The sequence below is a fragment of the Semicossyphus pulcher genome, unplaced genomic scaffold (assembly GCF_022749685.1).
Source record: "Semicossyphus pulcher isolate SPU_LCO1_2020_fin unplaced genomic scaffold, fSemPul1.0.p SCAF_22, whole genome shotgun sequence".
Taxonomy (NCBI): domain Eukaryota; kingdom Metazoa; phylum Chordata; class Actinopteri; order Labriformes; family Labridae; genus Semicossyphus; species Semicossyphus pulcher.
Window position 1 is genome coordinate 17,474,556 of NW_027211696.1, and position 14,560 is coordinate 17,489,115.

The 14,560-nt window shown below is 42.0% G+C and overlaps 1 protein-coding gene across 4 annotated transcripts; it reads left to right on the top strand.

The window, feature by feature from the left end:
- The first annotated feature begins 1,825 nt into the window (after window positions 1–1,825).
- Window positions 1,826–14,454, top strand: srek1 (splicing regulatory glutamine/lysine-rich protein 1). Of its 4 annotated transcripts, none has more exons than XM_069673063.1 (12): window positions 2,271–2,355; window positions 4,075–4,568; window positions 4,994–5,116; window positions 5,447–5,562; window positions 6,677–6,823; window positions 6,907–7,085; window positions 7,165–7,295; window positions 7,599–7,707; window positions 7,818–7,922; window positions 8,192–8,263; window positions 8,363–8,477; window positions 11,299–14,454. In XM_069673063.1, exons 3-12 carry the CDS (start codon window positions 5,086–5,088, stop codon window positions 11,440–11,442), a joined length of 1,149 nt encoding a protein of 382 aa, XP_069529164.1. In that variant the 5' UTR covers window positions 2,271–2,355; window positions 4,075–4,568; window positions 4,994–5,085; the 3' UTR covers window positions 11,443–14,454. The 4 variants fall into 4 exon arrangements, with proteins under 4 accessions (XP_069529160.1, XP_069529164.1, XP_069529162.1 ...); XM_069673061.1 differs by having other exon boundaries at window positions 4,075–4,254; window positions 4,416–5,116; XM_069673059.1 differs by lacking the exons at window positions 4,075–4,568; window positions 4,994–5,116 and adding an exon at window positions 1,826–2,078 and having other exon boundaries at window positions 2,222–2,355.
- The last annotated feature ends 106 nt before the right edge of the window (window positions 14,455–14,560 follow it).

Below are 14,560 nucleotides of genomic sequence, written 5' to 3' on the forward strand. Positions count from 1 at the left end.
CCCGGGAAACTCAATATATTCCTACCATCATTAAATCATTTTAAACAGAGAAAACATCGACAATAATCACATAACAGTTTACTAAATGGCAAACATACAATTCTACTCACTCTCTATATTTACACAAAACCATCAAACATTAATAGATACTATTTTTAAACACCGTTTTAACGTGTAATGATGTTTAATCAGTACATTTAGCAGAAATTAAAAAGATGTCTTACTTGCAAAGCGACTTATCCACCGCCTGACTCTGGTCAGCAGGTGCTCCTCCATGGGGGGGTCCAGACGCAGTCCTCTCTCCAGCAGGTGAGTTGTCCTCTAGGTGTCTTCTTCAGGTGTTTCCTTAGTTCGGGTGTCCGACTTCTTGTTGTTCAGGTGTTGTTAAAGGTTTTCAAAGATTTTCACTTTTCAGCAGCGAGTTTTTGCAATCCAGCCAACTTGGGTGAAGTCCGAGAGCAAATGGGAAGTTCGAAAAGACCTGAAGTTCTGAAGTGACCTCGGTCAAACGTCACCTCATTTTGTTGCCATGACTACTGATGCACGTACGTGTGTGCGTGAGTATACAGTAATATTTTAAAACATTTAGGCTAAGTCTAAAATTACGACTAATAAAGTAACGACTTTATTCTCGAAATATTATGACTTTTTTTTCTCGTAATATTATGACTTTATTCTGGAAGTCTTAATTTTTTATTCTTTCATGCGTCCCTAATACTCTGAACTTTTTGCCCCCTGTTTAATACCTTATCTGGGGACAGCATACTGTACTGTATGTGCACAGTGCACAGAGTGTGTTAATAGCCAGCAGCTCATCCCAAGGTGGATCTAGCCAGGCCTACACAAGTTATGTTTCTTAAATTTCACGGTCTTATGAAACATGAAAATAAAGAAAAGCAATACATGAGGAATTACAGTTTAAAAATATGTGTACAAACAAAATATATCTTGAAACCATCTTTTAAGATTGTTTAAAAGGTGTTAAAAAGTCTCCTGTTATTCATCAGGAGTTAAAGTAGAAACGACACAAGAGCAATAAAGACAAAACTGACAGGCAAGAACATATAGCAAGTTTATTATGTAAACAGCATAATACTTTATAAAATACGATTAGGTCATGCTTTGTGGGTGTCTGCATTTATATACAAATATAATTCAATTATAATATAGGTTATAATGTAATTATAATCAGAATTAGCTTTATTGGCCAGGTATATCTACACATACAAGGAATTTGACTCCTGTTTAACGTTGCTCTCTATGTACACTTAAACATTAAATATTAAACTAATATGTACAAGCCTACATTAAACATTTAATATTAAACTAGTATCTGCAAGCCTACGAAAGACAATAGTGCAAATATGAGGAGCACAAACATTGCTGAAATATATAATATGATTTAGAAAAAATAAGTAATTATGTAATAGATGGGTTAATTTAGTTAGATAGTTTATAGTATTTACAGTAAAACAAAACAAAACAGCGTGCATAGATTCATGCCAGATGACAGATGATATTTACTTGAATAAAATGTGATGAGATGGGATAAGATGAGATGAACAATAAACTGTCTATGCTATATTATTCTATACTTTACTATAAATAGGAGATTGGATGGATGAAATGTAGTGACTATATATTATATTATTCTATTATTATTATTTATTATATTCTATTTATTAAACAGGGATTTAGCTTAGATTAGATAGAAAAAATAAAACGTATTTGTCCAAACTTGGCCATGTGCAATACCATCCATCGCAGTAGGGGGGCAGTAGTGCGCCTCATAGTTCATTGGTAACCCTGCTAAAAATTAAGAGGAAGCCAGTAAAACCTCTCGCTTGGCTAGCTTGGATACACTGCGCCGAACAGGTTGACAGAAAAAATAAAATAGTAAAATTAAAATACAATATTTAAACATTGTAAACGAATCAAACAGTTTGCACCATGAGCGGAATACCAGGCACTGCTGTCGTCCAGGTTACCAACCTGTCTTCGGCCGTGAGCAGCGAGCAGATGCGCACTCTGTTCGGTTTCCTGGGAGACATCGAGGAGCTGCGGCTCTACCCGCCCGAGTAAGAGCAATCTTCCCCGTCGTGACTAGCTAAGAAACATCGGGGATGTGCGGCCTTTCTGCGGGCAACATAAACTCTTGTAATTAAGCAAAGGACTGACATTTACCTAACCCGCTTTTATCTGTTTGTGTTTCCTCTCACAGCAATGCCCCCCTGTCTTTCTCGTCCAAAGTGTGTTATATAAAGTACCGAGACCCCTCCAGTGTTGGTGTGGCGCAACATCTCACCAATACTGTTTTTGTTGACAGAGCTTTGATAGTGGTGCCATGTGCAGAAGGTGAGTGCAACCTGTTTCGTTTAAATACATTACAATTAAAGTTGTGAGATGTCTGAGTGGACTTGCTGTGGCCTCTTCCCCCACTAAACCGTTTGGTGTTGTTGAATTCTGGGTATTTTTTTAATGGCAAGCTGCGTCATTGCCTGATTTTAGCCACTTAATGTCACAAGTATTTTAAGCAAGTGACTGGTTGTATCATCGTAATAAAACACGAGGTAGCTTTATCTTACAGCACTCAGTCAAGGTTTCTTTTTGGTGTCACAAGGTGGTGTCTACAGACTAAATTAAAGCTATGTTGCCCATTTCATTACTTAAGTTAACCCTCTGGACCCCAGTGGTATCTTACAATGTTGCTGCATGTTTATTGACTCGATCCAAACAAACAGCTCAATCTAAAATACAGAAAGAAACGTGCAAGTTGAACTTTTCATATTTCTCCGTTTGCTTCAACAAATAGATTCTTCACTGTATAACACTAGGCTTTCAAAATATAAGAGAAATGTCCTATACTTCTGCCCACCCAGCTAACTTAGGCCATTTTCCCACTGGTCAAAAACCCCAATAACATCCGGCTTTTTTTGCTTAGGGGAAAATGATACAATCGGCATTCAGACCCGGTTGGCATTGATGGGAACACAAAACCCGGGTCGACATGCTAATCTCCGCCCCCCTTTCCGGCGCGATGCTATGCTCCGTTGGTAACTTCTGCGACTCCTACAAAGTCCGCCCGTCTCCGTCCGAGCAGCACTCGAACATCGTTCCAAATTTGTCAACGCCGAGTTTGATACACACACTGAATGAGAAATAGATACAATAAAGATCTAACCGCCGTAACATCTTCACTGTTTACTAACACGGTTCTGGGCGCGTTTGTGGCGTCAGAGGGTGGCGCAATAGAAAAGAGACAGAAAGGAGGAAACTCCACTGGCAATGGGAAAGAGACAATCGGCATCTATAAGCGGGTCTTCCCGGGTCTGAAAAACCAGCATCAACGTGCTAATTTCAGTGGGAAAGTGTATTATAAAACATCAGTGTGGATGTGAATGTCGTTGGCAACTTTTGAGACGAATTAAAAAGCCAAATTTATGTGTGTGAAAGTCATCACACTGCAGGGAAACAGAGTGCGTCTCCAGCATTGACAGCTGGGTATGTCTGTCTTTTTTCCGTGTCTTTATGACGTGATTTTGATCGAAACAAAACACACCTGTGCATAGTCGGTGAATAACAACGGGATGCTAAGTCAGTGGATTTTTAGGTTTAGGTACAGTGGATTTCAACATTATGATGTTTCCAGCTCCAATTATTGCAGACGACTTTAAGTATCTACAATACAGAACCAGGACTCATCAGGTTTCAGAATGACAGGCGCTGTAGTAAAGTGTAGAGCTCTGGGGCGCTATGGGGTCCAGAGGGTTAACCTCATGTTATCTACACGTAACTTGTGTATTTTCCATAAAAAACTACCATTACTGTTTACCAAATAAATCCATGGCAACAGCTAACTCAACCCCATCCCTCTCTCTCTCATGTTTGGTGCTCCTTTTCTTTAAACTTCCCTCCCCATTTGGTGCCACTGTTGTTCCCATGTGTACAGTCAAAACAAAATGATATCACCTCTAACCTGATGCTTTTTGTCCTCGTGACTTGGTGCTGGATGGCTACTGAGTTTATTAATTTGGTTTTGTATGTTTTTTCTGTGTGATTATGTGTGCATATCAGATGACTAGACTGGCCCAGCTGTTACACTACACTAGCCTGAGTCAGGCATTGTTTTCCAAGCCACTATCCCCGATCGGGCCAACGCAGCCTTCAAGGGGGGAATGTGACCAGGAGAATAGCCCGCTGAACCTTCCAAGATGGACACCTTGTCTCTTTTTATTTATTTTTCTTTTCTTTTTGGTTTGTTTCCTTTCATACTTTCCCATGTTGTCCACTTTCTCCTGTCTCTATCTAGAAACTACAGTATTGCTTATCTCTAGCGTTGTGTTTATATTTGTTATTTTGGTTTGTTGTTTTGATTATTGTCCAACCCCCCACCCCCCTCTCTCTTTCCGCTACAGCTGCAGCTTGTGTGTGATTGAATTCTGTCCAGGTTGCTACGGCATACCGATGGTGGGATGTGTATCACACATGGGAAGCTAGGAGGATCACTAACACTTTACTCTCTTGTCGCCCACTCCTGTTGACATAGTGAGGGGCTAGACGTTATCAAAGTGAGACCCAGTAACGAACACTTTACCTCATTTTAACGAGGAATCTTTTAAACTCTTACTGCACTTTTTTATCTGTGCTGAAGTGTATTTAAAGTTTTCCCTCACATTACAGCTCTGATATGGATGTTTAGTGTTTAATGTGATCACAGACATTCTCCTTTTGGTTTTGTTTTAACTTTGTGACACATGAATTAATGATTTGCGTCGCTGCGTGTTAAACAACTTCACGCCTCACACCTCCAGCTATAATGTAGCTATTTAGCTAACGTAGCCGCCTTCAACAGTAGAAGCAGCAGAGTTTAATCCAGAGAGGAATGAGCACTATTCCTAATTGGTTGTTTTTTGTAGCTAAGTCTTGGCTAACATTTTCTACAGTTCTTAAAATTGTTGTTCTTCTCTGTATCTGATGTCCTGTGTGCTATTAGTGATGCAGCCATTGGGGTTGTCTTGTGTTGCACACCTTTCCGACACTGCGAAACGATCGCCCCCCCGGAAAAGCGCCCATGCTTGATATCGTATGGTTCATGACCAATATGTTTCCAGTACAGGTGACCCATGCATCAAAGTGTTGACTCATTCTCTGCATTGTGTTTTTTTTTTTCTTTCTTCTTTTGATCTATGAAAAGAGACCAAGGACAAAATTGTTTTTGAAAAAGTTAAGATTTTATTAAATCACTGAGAAGAATAATTAAATAACAGCAAAGTAAGGATGCTCGGTCTCCACTTTACCATGAGTAGACAGTAGAACACTTGTAGGCTGTATGGGGAAGTGTATGCTCTCTTTCTCTCTAGAATACAGTGGGCTAATTGTGCAGACATAGAGGAGACAGAGACGAGTCCCTCTATTTCGTCCACTAAAATCTGCTTCTGTCCTGCAGGAAAAATCCCGGAGGAGGCCAAGGCCTTGTCGCTATTGGCACCCGCCACCCCAGTACCCAGTCTGATTCCTGGTGGGGGACTGCTCCCCATCCCTACTCCCGCCCCGCTTCAGAATGTGAGTCAGCATCTTATAACCCTCTGGGCTGTCTTTTCTTGTTTGTAGTGGTGTCACGAACAAGGTTGGAATGATCTTTCAATTTCAATAGTCAAACTCATAAGCAGGACTTCCCTCAGCACTGTTATTTTCTCACCTATTTAAAGGGCCAGTTCGCCAATTTTCAACCTCATGCTATTATGGGGAGCTAATGTAATTATGGTGGAATAAAAAATGCAATTTGGCTCTGTGCCTTTGGAGGACGCTATCCACTTCTCCAACGGGTCCTGGAAAACCTCCACCAGGCTACGTAAAACGCGTCATCTGACGTATTCCAGGGAGCTCGCTAAACTACACTTCCTCAATCTAGGGCGCCCGCCCCCGATGTCGTGTTTAGTTCAGAGATTTTTTAGACGACCCACCGGTATATTCTCGTTGTATTTCAGATTCTGTCCCGCTCTGAGCCGTTGTCTGCAGCGAAAACGGTAGCATTTCACTCCAGCGGCTCTCGCTGGGCCGCTTCTTTCAGAGGGAGGGGCGCAATGCATGCTGGGTGTTGTAGGAATGTAGAATGGGCGAAACAACGAGCTGTTTGTACGACTTTCCCCACAGCTATGGCGCCAATTTCAAATATTATTGCTTCTATGGATTACAGAGAACACCAGCTTTGACTGACAGTGGCTTTTTCCAGGGGCGAACTGCTGCTTTGAAATATTAAACGTGCTAGCTCACCAGTAACCTTCAGCTGCAACTTTGGAGACACCAAAGTTGACAGAGAAGCAACAGAAACAAGTTCAGCTAATTTGGAGAATCCTCCTGCTTCCCTGAAGTCACTGCTGTGGCAACATGTTGCCTTCCCTGTGAGACTCGACAGTTTAACAACTGTGTTATAATCGTTATGTTTACATGCACAAATTACTGGTAACTGGTTTTGGCCCGTATCCTTTCAAGCTTAGTGAATGGAAAAATTCCAAGTGAGGGAATGTTTTTGGCAAATAAAAACAGACCTTCAATCAAAAGTAAAATTAAACTGAACTGAAGATGTCTGTCATATGAGAAAAACCGTGTGTGTGTGTGTGTGTGTGTGTGTGTGTGTGTGTGTGTGTGTGTGTGTGTGTGTGTGTTACTCCTGCAGCTGAACCTTCCTGTAGTGAATCGTCTGTCAGCTACTCTGGACCCCGCAGCATCATCGCAGTCTCAGCCCCCCCTCATGGGAAATGTGGATCCCTCCAAAATTGATGAGATCAGGAGGACGGTCTATGTCGGCAACTTGAACTCACAGGTAACATCCTCTTTGTTAAAGCTTACCTCGCAAGGTAAATAAACTACACCGCTGCTAATCGCTGTGCATAATCCCCTACACAGACCACCACCGCTGAGCAGCTGCTGGAGTTCTTCAAGCAGGTGGGCGATGTAAAGTTCGTTCGGATGGCCGGGGACGAGACTCAGCCGACGCGTTTCGCCTTTGTGGAGTTCGTGGAGCAGGAGTCCGTCGCCCGAGCCCTGACCTTCAACGGAGTCATGTTTGGAGACAGACCCCTGAAGTACGTGTTTTCTGTTAATCGCGATTCTTCTTCATTATAAATCACAAAACGTGTAATTTAATTGTTTCATGCCTTTCAGGGTTAATCATTCCAATAACGCCATCGTGAAACCGCCGGAGCTGACGCCGCAGGCTGCTGCGAAGGAGCTGGAGAGTGTGATGAAGAGGGTGAGGGAAGCCCAGTCCACCATCGCTGCTGCTATAGATCCAGGTACCACACGTTGAATTGACCCTTCGCTAAGCCCCTCCCTTGAACAGCCACTGTCCAATCCTACGTTAGCAACCGTAACTAGGCACCTGTCAAGCTTTCAGAACAAGGAGAAAGGAATATTTCCCTTGGAACATCTCTCTCAAAACGCCATATTTCCATGCCGGTGCGTAAGCTTGACAGGCGTAGCAACAGTAACCAAGGGGGGCGGGACTTGCCAAAGGGTCAGTTGCTGCATGTGTAAAGGTTCTAGCTATAAAATAATAAAGTAGTGTTGTGATGCTGATCCTGCTGCTTTTCCTCTAGCGGACTTAAAGAAGAGTTCCACCAGTGGGGCCAGAAGGCCGCGCCGCTCCCGGTCACGCTCCCGTTCACACTCGAAAACACACAGGAAAAGGTCACGCTCGAAACACAGGTGCCCAGCTAATACTCAGTGTTTGCACATTTCATCTGCTTGGTGCTGTGATCATGTGATTGTGCACGTGTTCGGCCGGTGACATTTGTTTTCCCCTCCTGTCGGAGCAGACCGCCACAGAGGGCGTGGCCGAAAAACGACTCTCACAGTTCCCGAGGCGGCCACAAGAGGCACTCTCGCTCCAGAGACAGGAGACACAGTCGCAGTCGCTCGAGGTATGTTGGAAACAAAGACAATAATGTAAGATGTTATTCTCCAAATGACACAAGTCCTACACCCACAGAATATCCTCTTATATCTGCCCTTGTCAGTGTGTCACTAACCTAATGAGTCTAGTTGCTCCCGTTGTTCTGCATCCGGCAACATGGGAGAAAAAATCATCCATCATCTTATTTAGTACAAAAAGATGTTTCATCTGTAGCTCATCTATGGATGTGGTTCCCACCTCGCCTCCAATAAACATGCTTAAATGTGTCGTCATCAGGGGCCACAGGAGGAGGAGTAAGGATCGGTCCAGGAGCCCTCGGAGGAAAGTCAAATCACCCTCACCGAAAAGGTAAACCCATCTCTTCTCATCCTACCAAAGCTTTAAGATGTCTTTCTTGTATTGTGGTTGATTTCTCTGTATTGATTTGTTTGCATTGTCTTCTTTCAGAGGTAAGAAAGACAAGAAGAGGGAGCGCAGCAGGGACAGGAAGGAACGCTCCACATCCCGGAAGAGGAGCCGCAAGGACGAGGAGAGGATAAAGAGCAAGGCCAAGCCAATGAAGGTAATAAAGCTTACGCTACTGAAATTACAACAATACGTACATAAACATTTACAGCCGACCTTTCTTTGATGGTCAGCACACAGAACTTTATTAAACATAATATCCTGTCCGGACCTGACGGTGTGTCCGGAGTTTAAATAACTAATGAGTTACCTGCTGTGCCTCGTGCGTAATGTAAACAGTCAATACGTGAACAACAGGCTGTGGATACTTACAATAAAAAAGGCCAGGCCTACACCAGTCCTTATTATGTAGGAGGCAGTTTGTCTGCTGGTTTTAGTGAAGAAATAGCAACTTGCCGACATGCTGTGGGGTTAGTCTGGTGCGCAGCCTGTAGACCCCCCGCGGAGAACACGCGCTTAGACGGTACCGTGACGTCCGAGGAACGCAGACAAAAGCTTTGTTTTTTCATTTTGCTCTCCTCTCAGGCTCAGCTCAGCTAACGACCACAAAACGTGTGTCCCAAATATATATGTGTATTTAAAAAAAAACAACATTTTATTTAACTGTTTAACTGGTAGTTTTAACCGATTAAAGTGCACATCCTTAGTCAGTAGCTATGGCAACATATACGGCTAAAGAAGCAAAAAGAAGGAAGAGCTCGGAGGAGAGAGAAGCGACAAAGAGAGCTCTAAATAAAGAGAGGGATCAGACGAGTGGGAGAGTGAGGGGCTGAAGAGCGAAGCAGCGGCTGCCCTGTTCCTTCTCGACAGGTAACGGCAGCTCTTACAGTAAAAGCTAAGGTAGCACTGTGCTCCTCGAGGTGAAAGGGCCGTCCACACAAAGAATCACAGCTGTAATGATACCTTTAGAAGTATTTGAACATTTTGCAGCATCTCTCTCTCTCTCTCTCTCTCTCTCTCTCTCTCTCTCTCTCCTCTCTCCTCTCGCCTCGGTGCTGCAGAGAGACGCACCACACAGCAGCTGAGCGTCACTCACCAGTTGCAAAGTGCGTGTGCATGTTTGGTGTAGCGAAGAAATACAGAGAGGAAGAAGGGTTTTTTTTTTCCATTAAAATGTTCATGTTGCTTACTGCCACTTTAAGTGCACACGTTGACACTGACGTACTTCTGAAAGATTACAGTAAAGGTCTGAGTATGGGATAGTCGTGAGATAAAAGGCGACACATTTTAGACTTACCACACTGAATCTTCCCCGTGTCGATAACGATCAGTACATTTTTTATGCGAGTGAGAAACCACTCCACAAAGTGCTGTTAGTTTTGTTCTGACGGATATGAAGTGAAACTTTAACCCCTGTGGACTCTTTTATTTGTTTGTCCTTATTGTAGAGCAGCTGCTGCATCTGTATGAAAATGTCCATGGATAGAACTTTATGCTCTAGTGCTGCATAAATAACAACATTACTTCATGCACATTCATCCCTACGAGCAGTGTGTCCCAATCAATAGTTTTACCCATAGTAAGCCATGTCCAGTTAAGCTTATTCTGGTTAGTTATCTCAGTTCTACGCACGTCTGACTCGGCTCTAACTGGGGGTTGAATACTGGGAATTGAGATCCCATTTTTTGACAGTTCTTACTGTATCTGTTCCCATTTCTAGACCTCAGTCCTATCATGCTATTATGGGGAGCTAACGCCATGCTAATGCCGATTTGTGCCTTTGGAGGACGCTATCCGCTTCCCCAATGGGCCCTGAAAACCTCCACCAGGCTATGTAAAACGCGTCATCTGGCGGAGGCCAGGGAGCTCGCTAAACTACACTTTCTCAATGTAGGACGCCGCCTCCGATGTCATGTCTCGTTCAGAATCGTCAGGTTTGAAATGTAGACTGCAGACCTGAAGATGTTTTAGACGATCCACCGGTATATTCTCATTGCTTCTATCGATTACAGAGAACACCAGCTTTGACTGACAGGGGCTTTCTCCAGGGGTGAACTGCTCCTTTAAGAAAGGGGTTTTTATGTGACTACTCGTTTGTTTTTTGAAGACCACATCGATTCTGCCCTTGAACTACTGTAGATAAAGGTAACTTTCTGTATCGTAAGCAGGTCTTTATCTGCAGGATGTTTTTTGCTGTTGAAAATTACTTTAAAATCCTCCAGAAACTAAACTGAACTAAAGTTCAGCAAGTGGAATAATCAGACATGAATCGCGCCACACCAGCCACATCACATCGTCGAATGGAAATATTCTTTTTCATTTTTATCTCCCTCAGAGAGTCCGTGTGTTGTTTATGTGTTTCACAGTTTAGTTTCTCTTTGGGATTGATTGAGTAGCTATTTATCTTTGTCTCTGGTTTGTTGCTAAAGAAGTCACAGCTTAATCTAAGAGCAAAGTGAGGTTAAATTAAACCCTAAAAATTATAGAAAACAGACCAATTTCAATCTCACAAATAACAGGTACAAGACAACTGGATCTTTAGTTAATGAACAGACTCCAGTGAAAATGCATCTTTTTTTATATCCCGTACAATTCATTTTTAATACATTTTTTCATGTAAAAAGTAGCCTACATCCTAAATACCGGTGCCACCAATACACCAGTATAAAATTCAGAGAGAGGTATTTTATTGTGTGACGGTCACCCAGACGATGGCACTATAATCACGGACATGCGCCGTCATGATCACCAGTGCAGCCTCCATCCTCACAACAATCAACGACCGCGCTGGTAGCTAGCAGGACTGCAAACTCGACGTGGTGAAAACAGATGGTAGGCTTTAATTTGAGTGTTTTTGAATGAACATTGGTATGCAAATTTTTGCGGTATATATTGTCCGAACTTCTCTGCCACCTCATCATTACCTGAACTCTTAATATTTTGTCTGACTTGGTTTGATTGTTGCTCTTGCATTTCAGGTGGGAAGGGACTACGACAGAGAGGAAAAAGAAGTCTTTCGAAGCGACAGAGAAGACTCAGTTGGACTCAGCGAGGACATGACATCATCACCCTGCGCCCAGCACAACGGCAGCTACAAGACTCACCATGAAGAGCACGCGTAGACGGCGAGTGACTATTACAGCAGCGTCATGGAAACTAATCCATCAAATTATCTCGATGCAGGAAAACCGAATACAACACGTTTCATCTCCTGTGGTACAGCCTGATTTTCACAGCAACACACGGATCATGTGCTTCAACTATTTTTCAGTAAAGGCAAAATGAGCACTCGCTACGGCAGAGACGGCGCCAGCTCTCCTGCTCAGCTGATTTTGGAGTTTGCAGAGGATAAAAACTCTAACGAACACACCTCATCAGTAATTGGACAGAAGAAGCCCCCAAACTAAGAATTTGTTGCAAGACTGTCAAAGTGGATTGCATAATATTACACAGATGATAATGTAGCCACCTCCTGCACCCTTTATTCTCTCTGTACAGGTGAAAACACTGTAGTCATCTACCCCAGCAGGTACCGGCTAAAGTAAAACCAGCTTCAGTCCCAGACAAAAAAAATCTCACAGGAAGAACCACAAGAGTTTGCACTTTTTTCTGCAGCAATATGAAGCAAGATTTTAATTGCAGCTTTGTGTCTCGTAAGAAAAAGAAGACCACAAACTCCTGCAGAGACGTCTTGACCGTGCTCGTCGAAGTTCTAAAAGCTTCTCTTTATTTTTCAGAAAGAAAAATGTTCATATTTCACTGTATTGAAATATTTGTATCTGTAAGTTATTATGCCTGTATTTTTGAGACTGTGAGAGATTTTCAAAATGTTGTGATTTGCCTTTATTGTTACACACATACAGCTTTGCCTGTATCATGTGAGATGGCTGAAAAGTAGGTAGTAGTAGTTTCGAGATGATCGATACGTGCAGAAAGGCGGGCGCTTTGATGCAAACAAAACAAAAACAGGAAGCTGCTCTGGATTTAAATGCAGTTATAGCTTGGCACACGTCCTCAGGCATTATTTAATACAAAATATTGTAGGAGAAAAAATGCTGTAAATTCTTAATATGCAGAATTCATCTACATCTGGTTTTGTCTTGGAACACTGAAGTTAAAATTATCAGGAACCCCAAACTGAGCTTCTCATAAGCCATTTAATTTACTCATTTCAGAGGCAGAAGAGCTGCAGCGTCGAGCAGCGCGCTCTGATACCGAATCTTGCTGCGGCTGCATTTTCTCAAGTATAAGCAGGGCCGTTAGATTAAGCATTTACTGCTCACTAGTGTGCAAAAAAAGCAAAGGAAATGCACATCAAAACAAAGTTCCAGCCAAGTTCAGCCTGATTCTATTTTTAGCTATCTGAAAATCTTACATTATTGACACCTCTTTGGGTAAAAAAAAAACATGTCTCTGTGACTTTGAGGTCTCTAAGGGTGTAACTAACCGCCTTTCCTCTTATTCTGCTGCTCTGGCCTTCGTGTGGCTGCATCAACTTCCCATATTCTGTTTACTTATTTACTGAGTGAAGCATGAAGACATGTTTAATAAATGTTCCTTGATCAAAGGAGTGTAAGGAAATGCTGACCCTTCTTAGTTCATTGATAAAATAACACTACAGATATCAGGATTTCAGCTGATGCCAACATGCTCCTTTGTGTGGCGTTTAAAGCTCCTGTGAGGAACCTGTACATGCTCAAATCTCATCCTGCTTTCTTCAAGACATATGTATCACTTAATTTAAATGTTAAATGTCTGGAAAATGTAAACAAAGGCAGTGTGCAGTTAAAGCGCTTCGTCTGACAGCTACCCCCCCTCCAGCGGTTTTAGGCATTAAAAATAACTGTATAGAAGAATCTATCTTGTCGCTGATGGTCTGGTTTTGCTTTTGTAGCTCATGAAGAGTCATCAGAATTAATTTCAGTCCATTTTAAAACCAGCCAAAAACTCCTCACAGGAGCTTTAAGGACAAACTGAGCTAACAAGTCTGTGAAGCGTACTTTTTATTCTTTTCCTTGAATGTTTGTCCCTCGCCTGGAACTGGAGCGTCCTGCAAAATGTACGATTTTATTGAGTCTAGTGCTGTCATGCTGAGAAAGCAGAACCCTGTTCTGTTTCTCTGAATATATTTCAGTCAAACGACATTTCTCATTCGGTCAAAGAAACGTTTTACTTCCTGTTTTTGATTTATGCGTGTACATTTACTTGCCTTTTTTATATTTCTGATGAGTCGCGACTCGATCGAAATGTATCCTGTTCCTTTTTCATGTTTTTGTGGTAATGCTGTGAGATAAAAGAGAACTACTTACTGTTTATATGAAACAGGCCTGAACTGTAAAAACGATGGTGGTGTGCAAAATGTCTGTCGCCTCATATTGCTTAAGATGGAAAGATGCAAACAAAGATATATGTCACAGGTCGACTGACGGCTTGCGAGCACAGAAGGGTCAAAAAGTGCCTAGACTAAGATTGTACAGATTATTCTAATACAATATGGAGACTTATTGACAGATGCAACCTAAAGTTATTGTCAATTATGTTTAAAAGCTAATGAGATGTTATATTAAAGTATTGTCAGCTGTCTTAGTTAGTAATAGCAGAGTAGATTTAACATTGATGGGACTTAAGTGGATTAACAGGTTATTTTTGGTGTTGCGGTTTTGTTGCAGTATTGTGATTGTGTGAAAAACGTTTGTGCAGACCAGCCCCAGCTTGAGTTTCTCTGACAGCTTGTTATATTTTAATAGCTTTACTTTTTAAGAGACTCTATGACTGTCTTTGCCAAATTCAACTTCTACAGCTTTTACAAACTCTTTGTTTCTTTTTCCGGCTTTTTTTATGTAACAAGGCTTCAGTTTGAAGTGGTGAACTCGTGATAGTAAAACAGCATTTCCAACACAACCGACAGTATGTGAAGAATTTTATTTTTTATATCCATGTATCTGCTATGTATGGTAAGGACTGTAGAGACGATTCACAGTTTGCTCCTGGGGGATTGGACACTTTATTCTGTGTTTGGAACTTGATATAAAAGTTGGTTACGATGTTTTTGAAGAGCTTGGGTGTTTGTAAATGATCATCCTGAATTTGAATTCCGGTTTCCAAAAACGCTCAATAAAGAGACTTTACATTCAGTTATGTTGCATTAGTGCCTGTTTTGTATCTGTGATGAATCTGAGTCAAGGTCTTAATGACAAATAACTATAGGAAATAACCACATGACGCCACCCAATGGTTTAC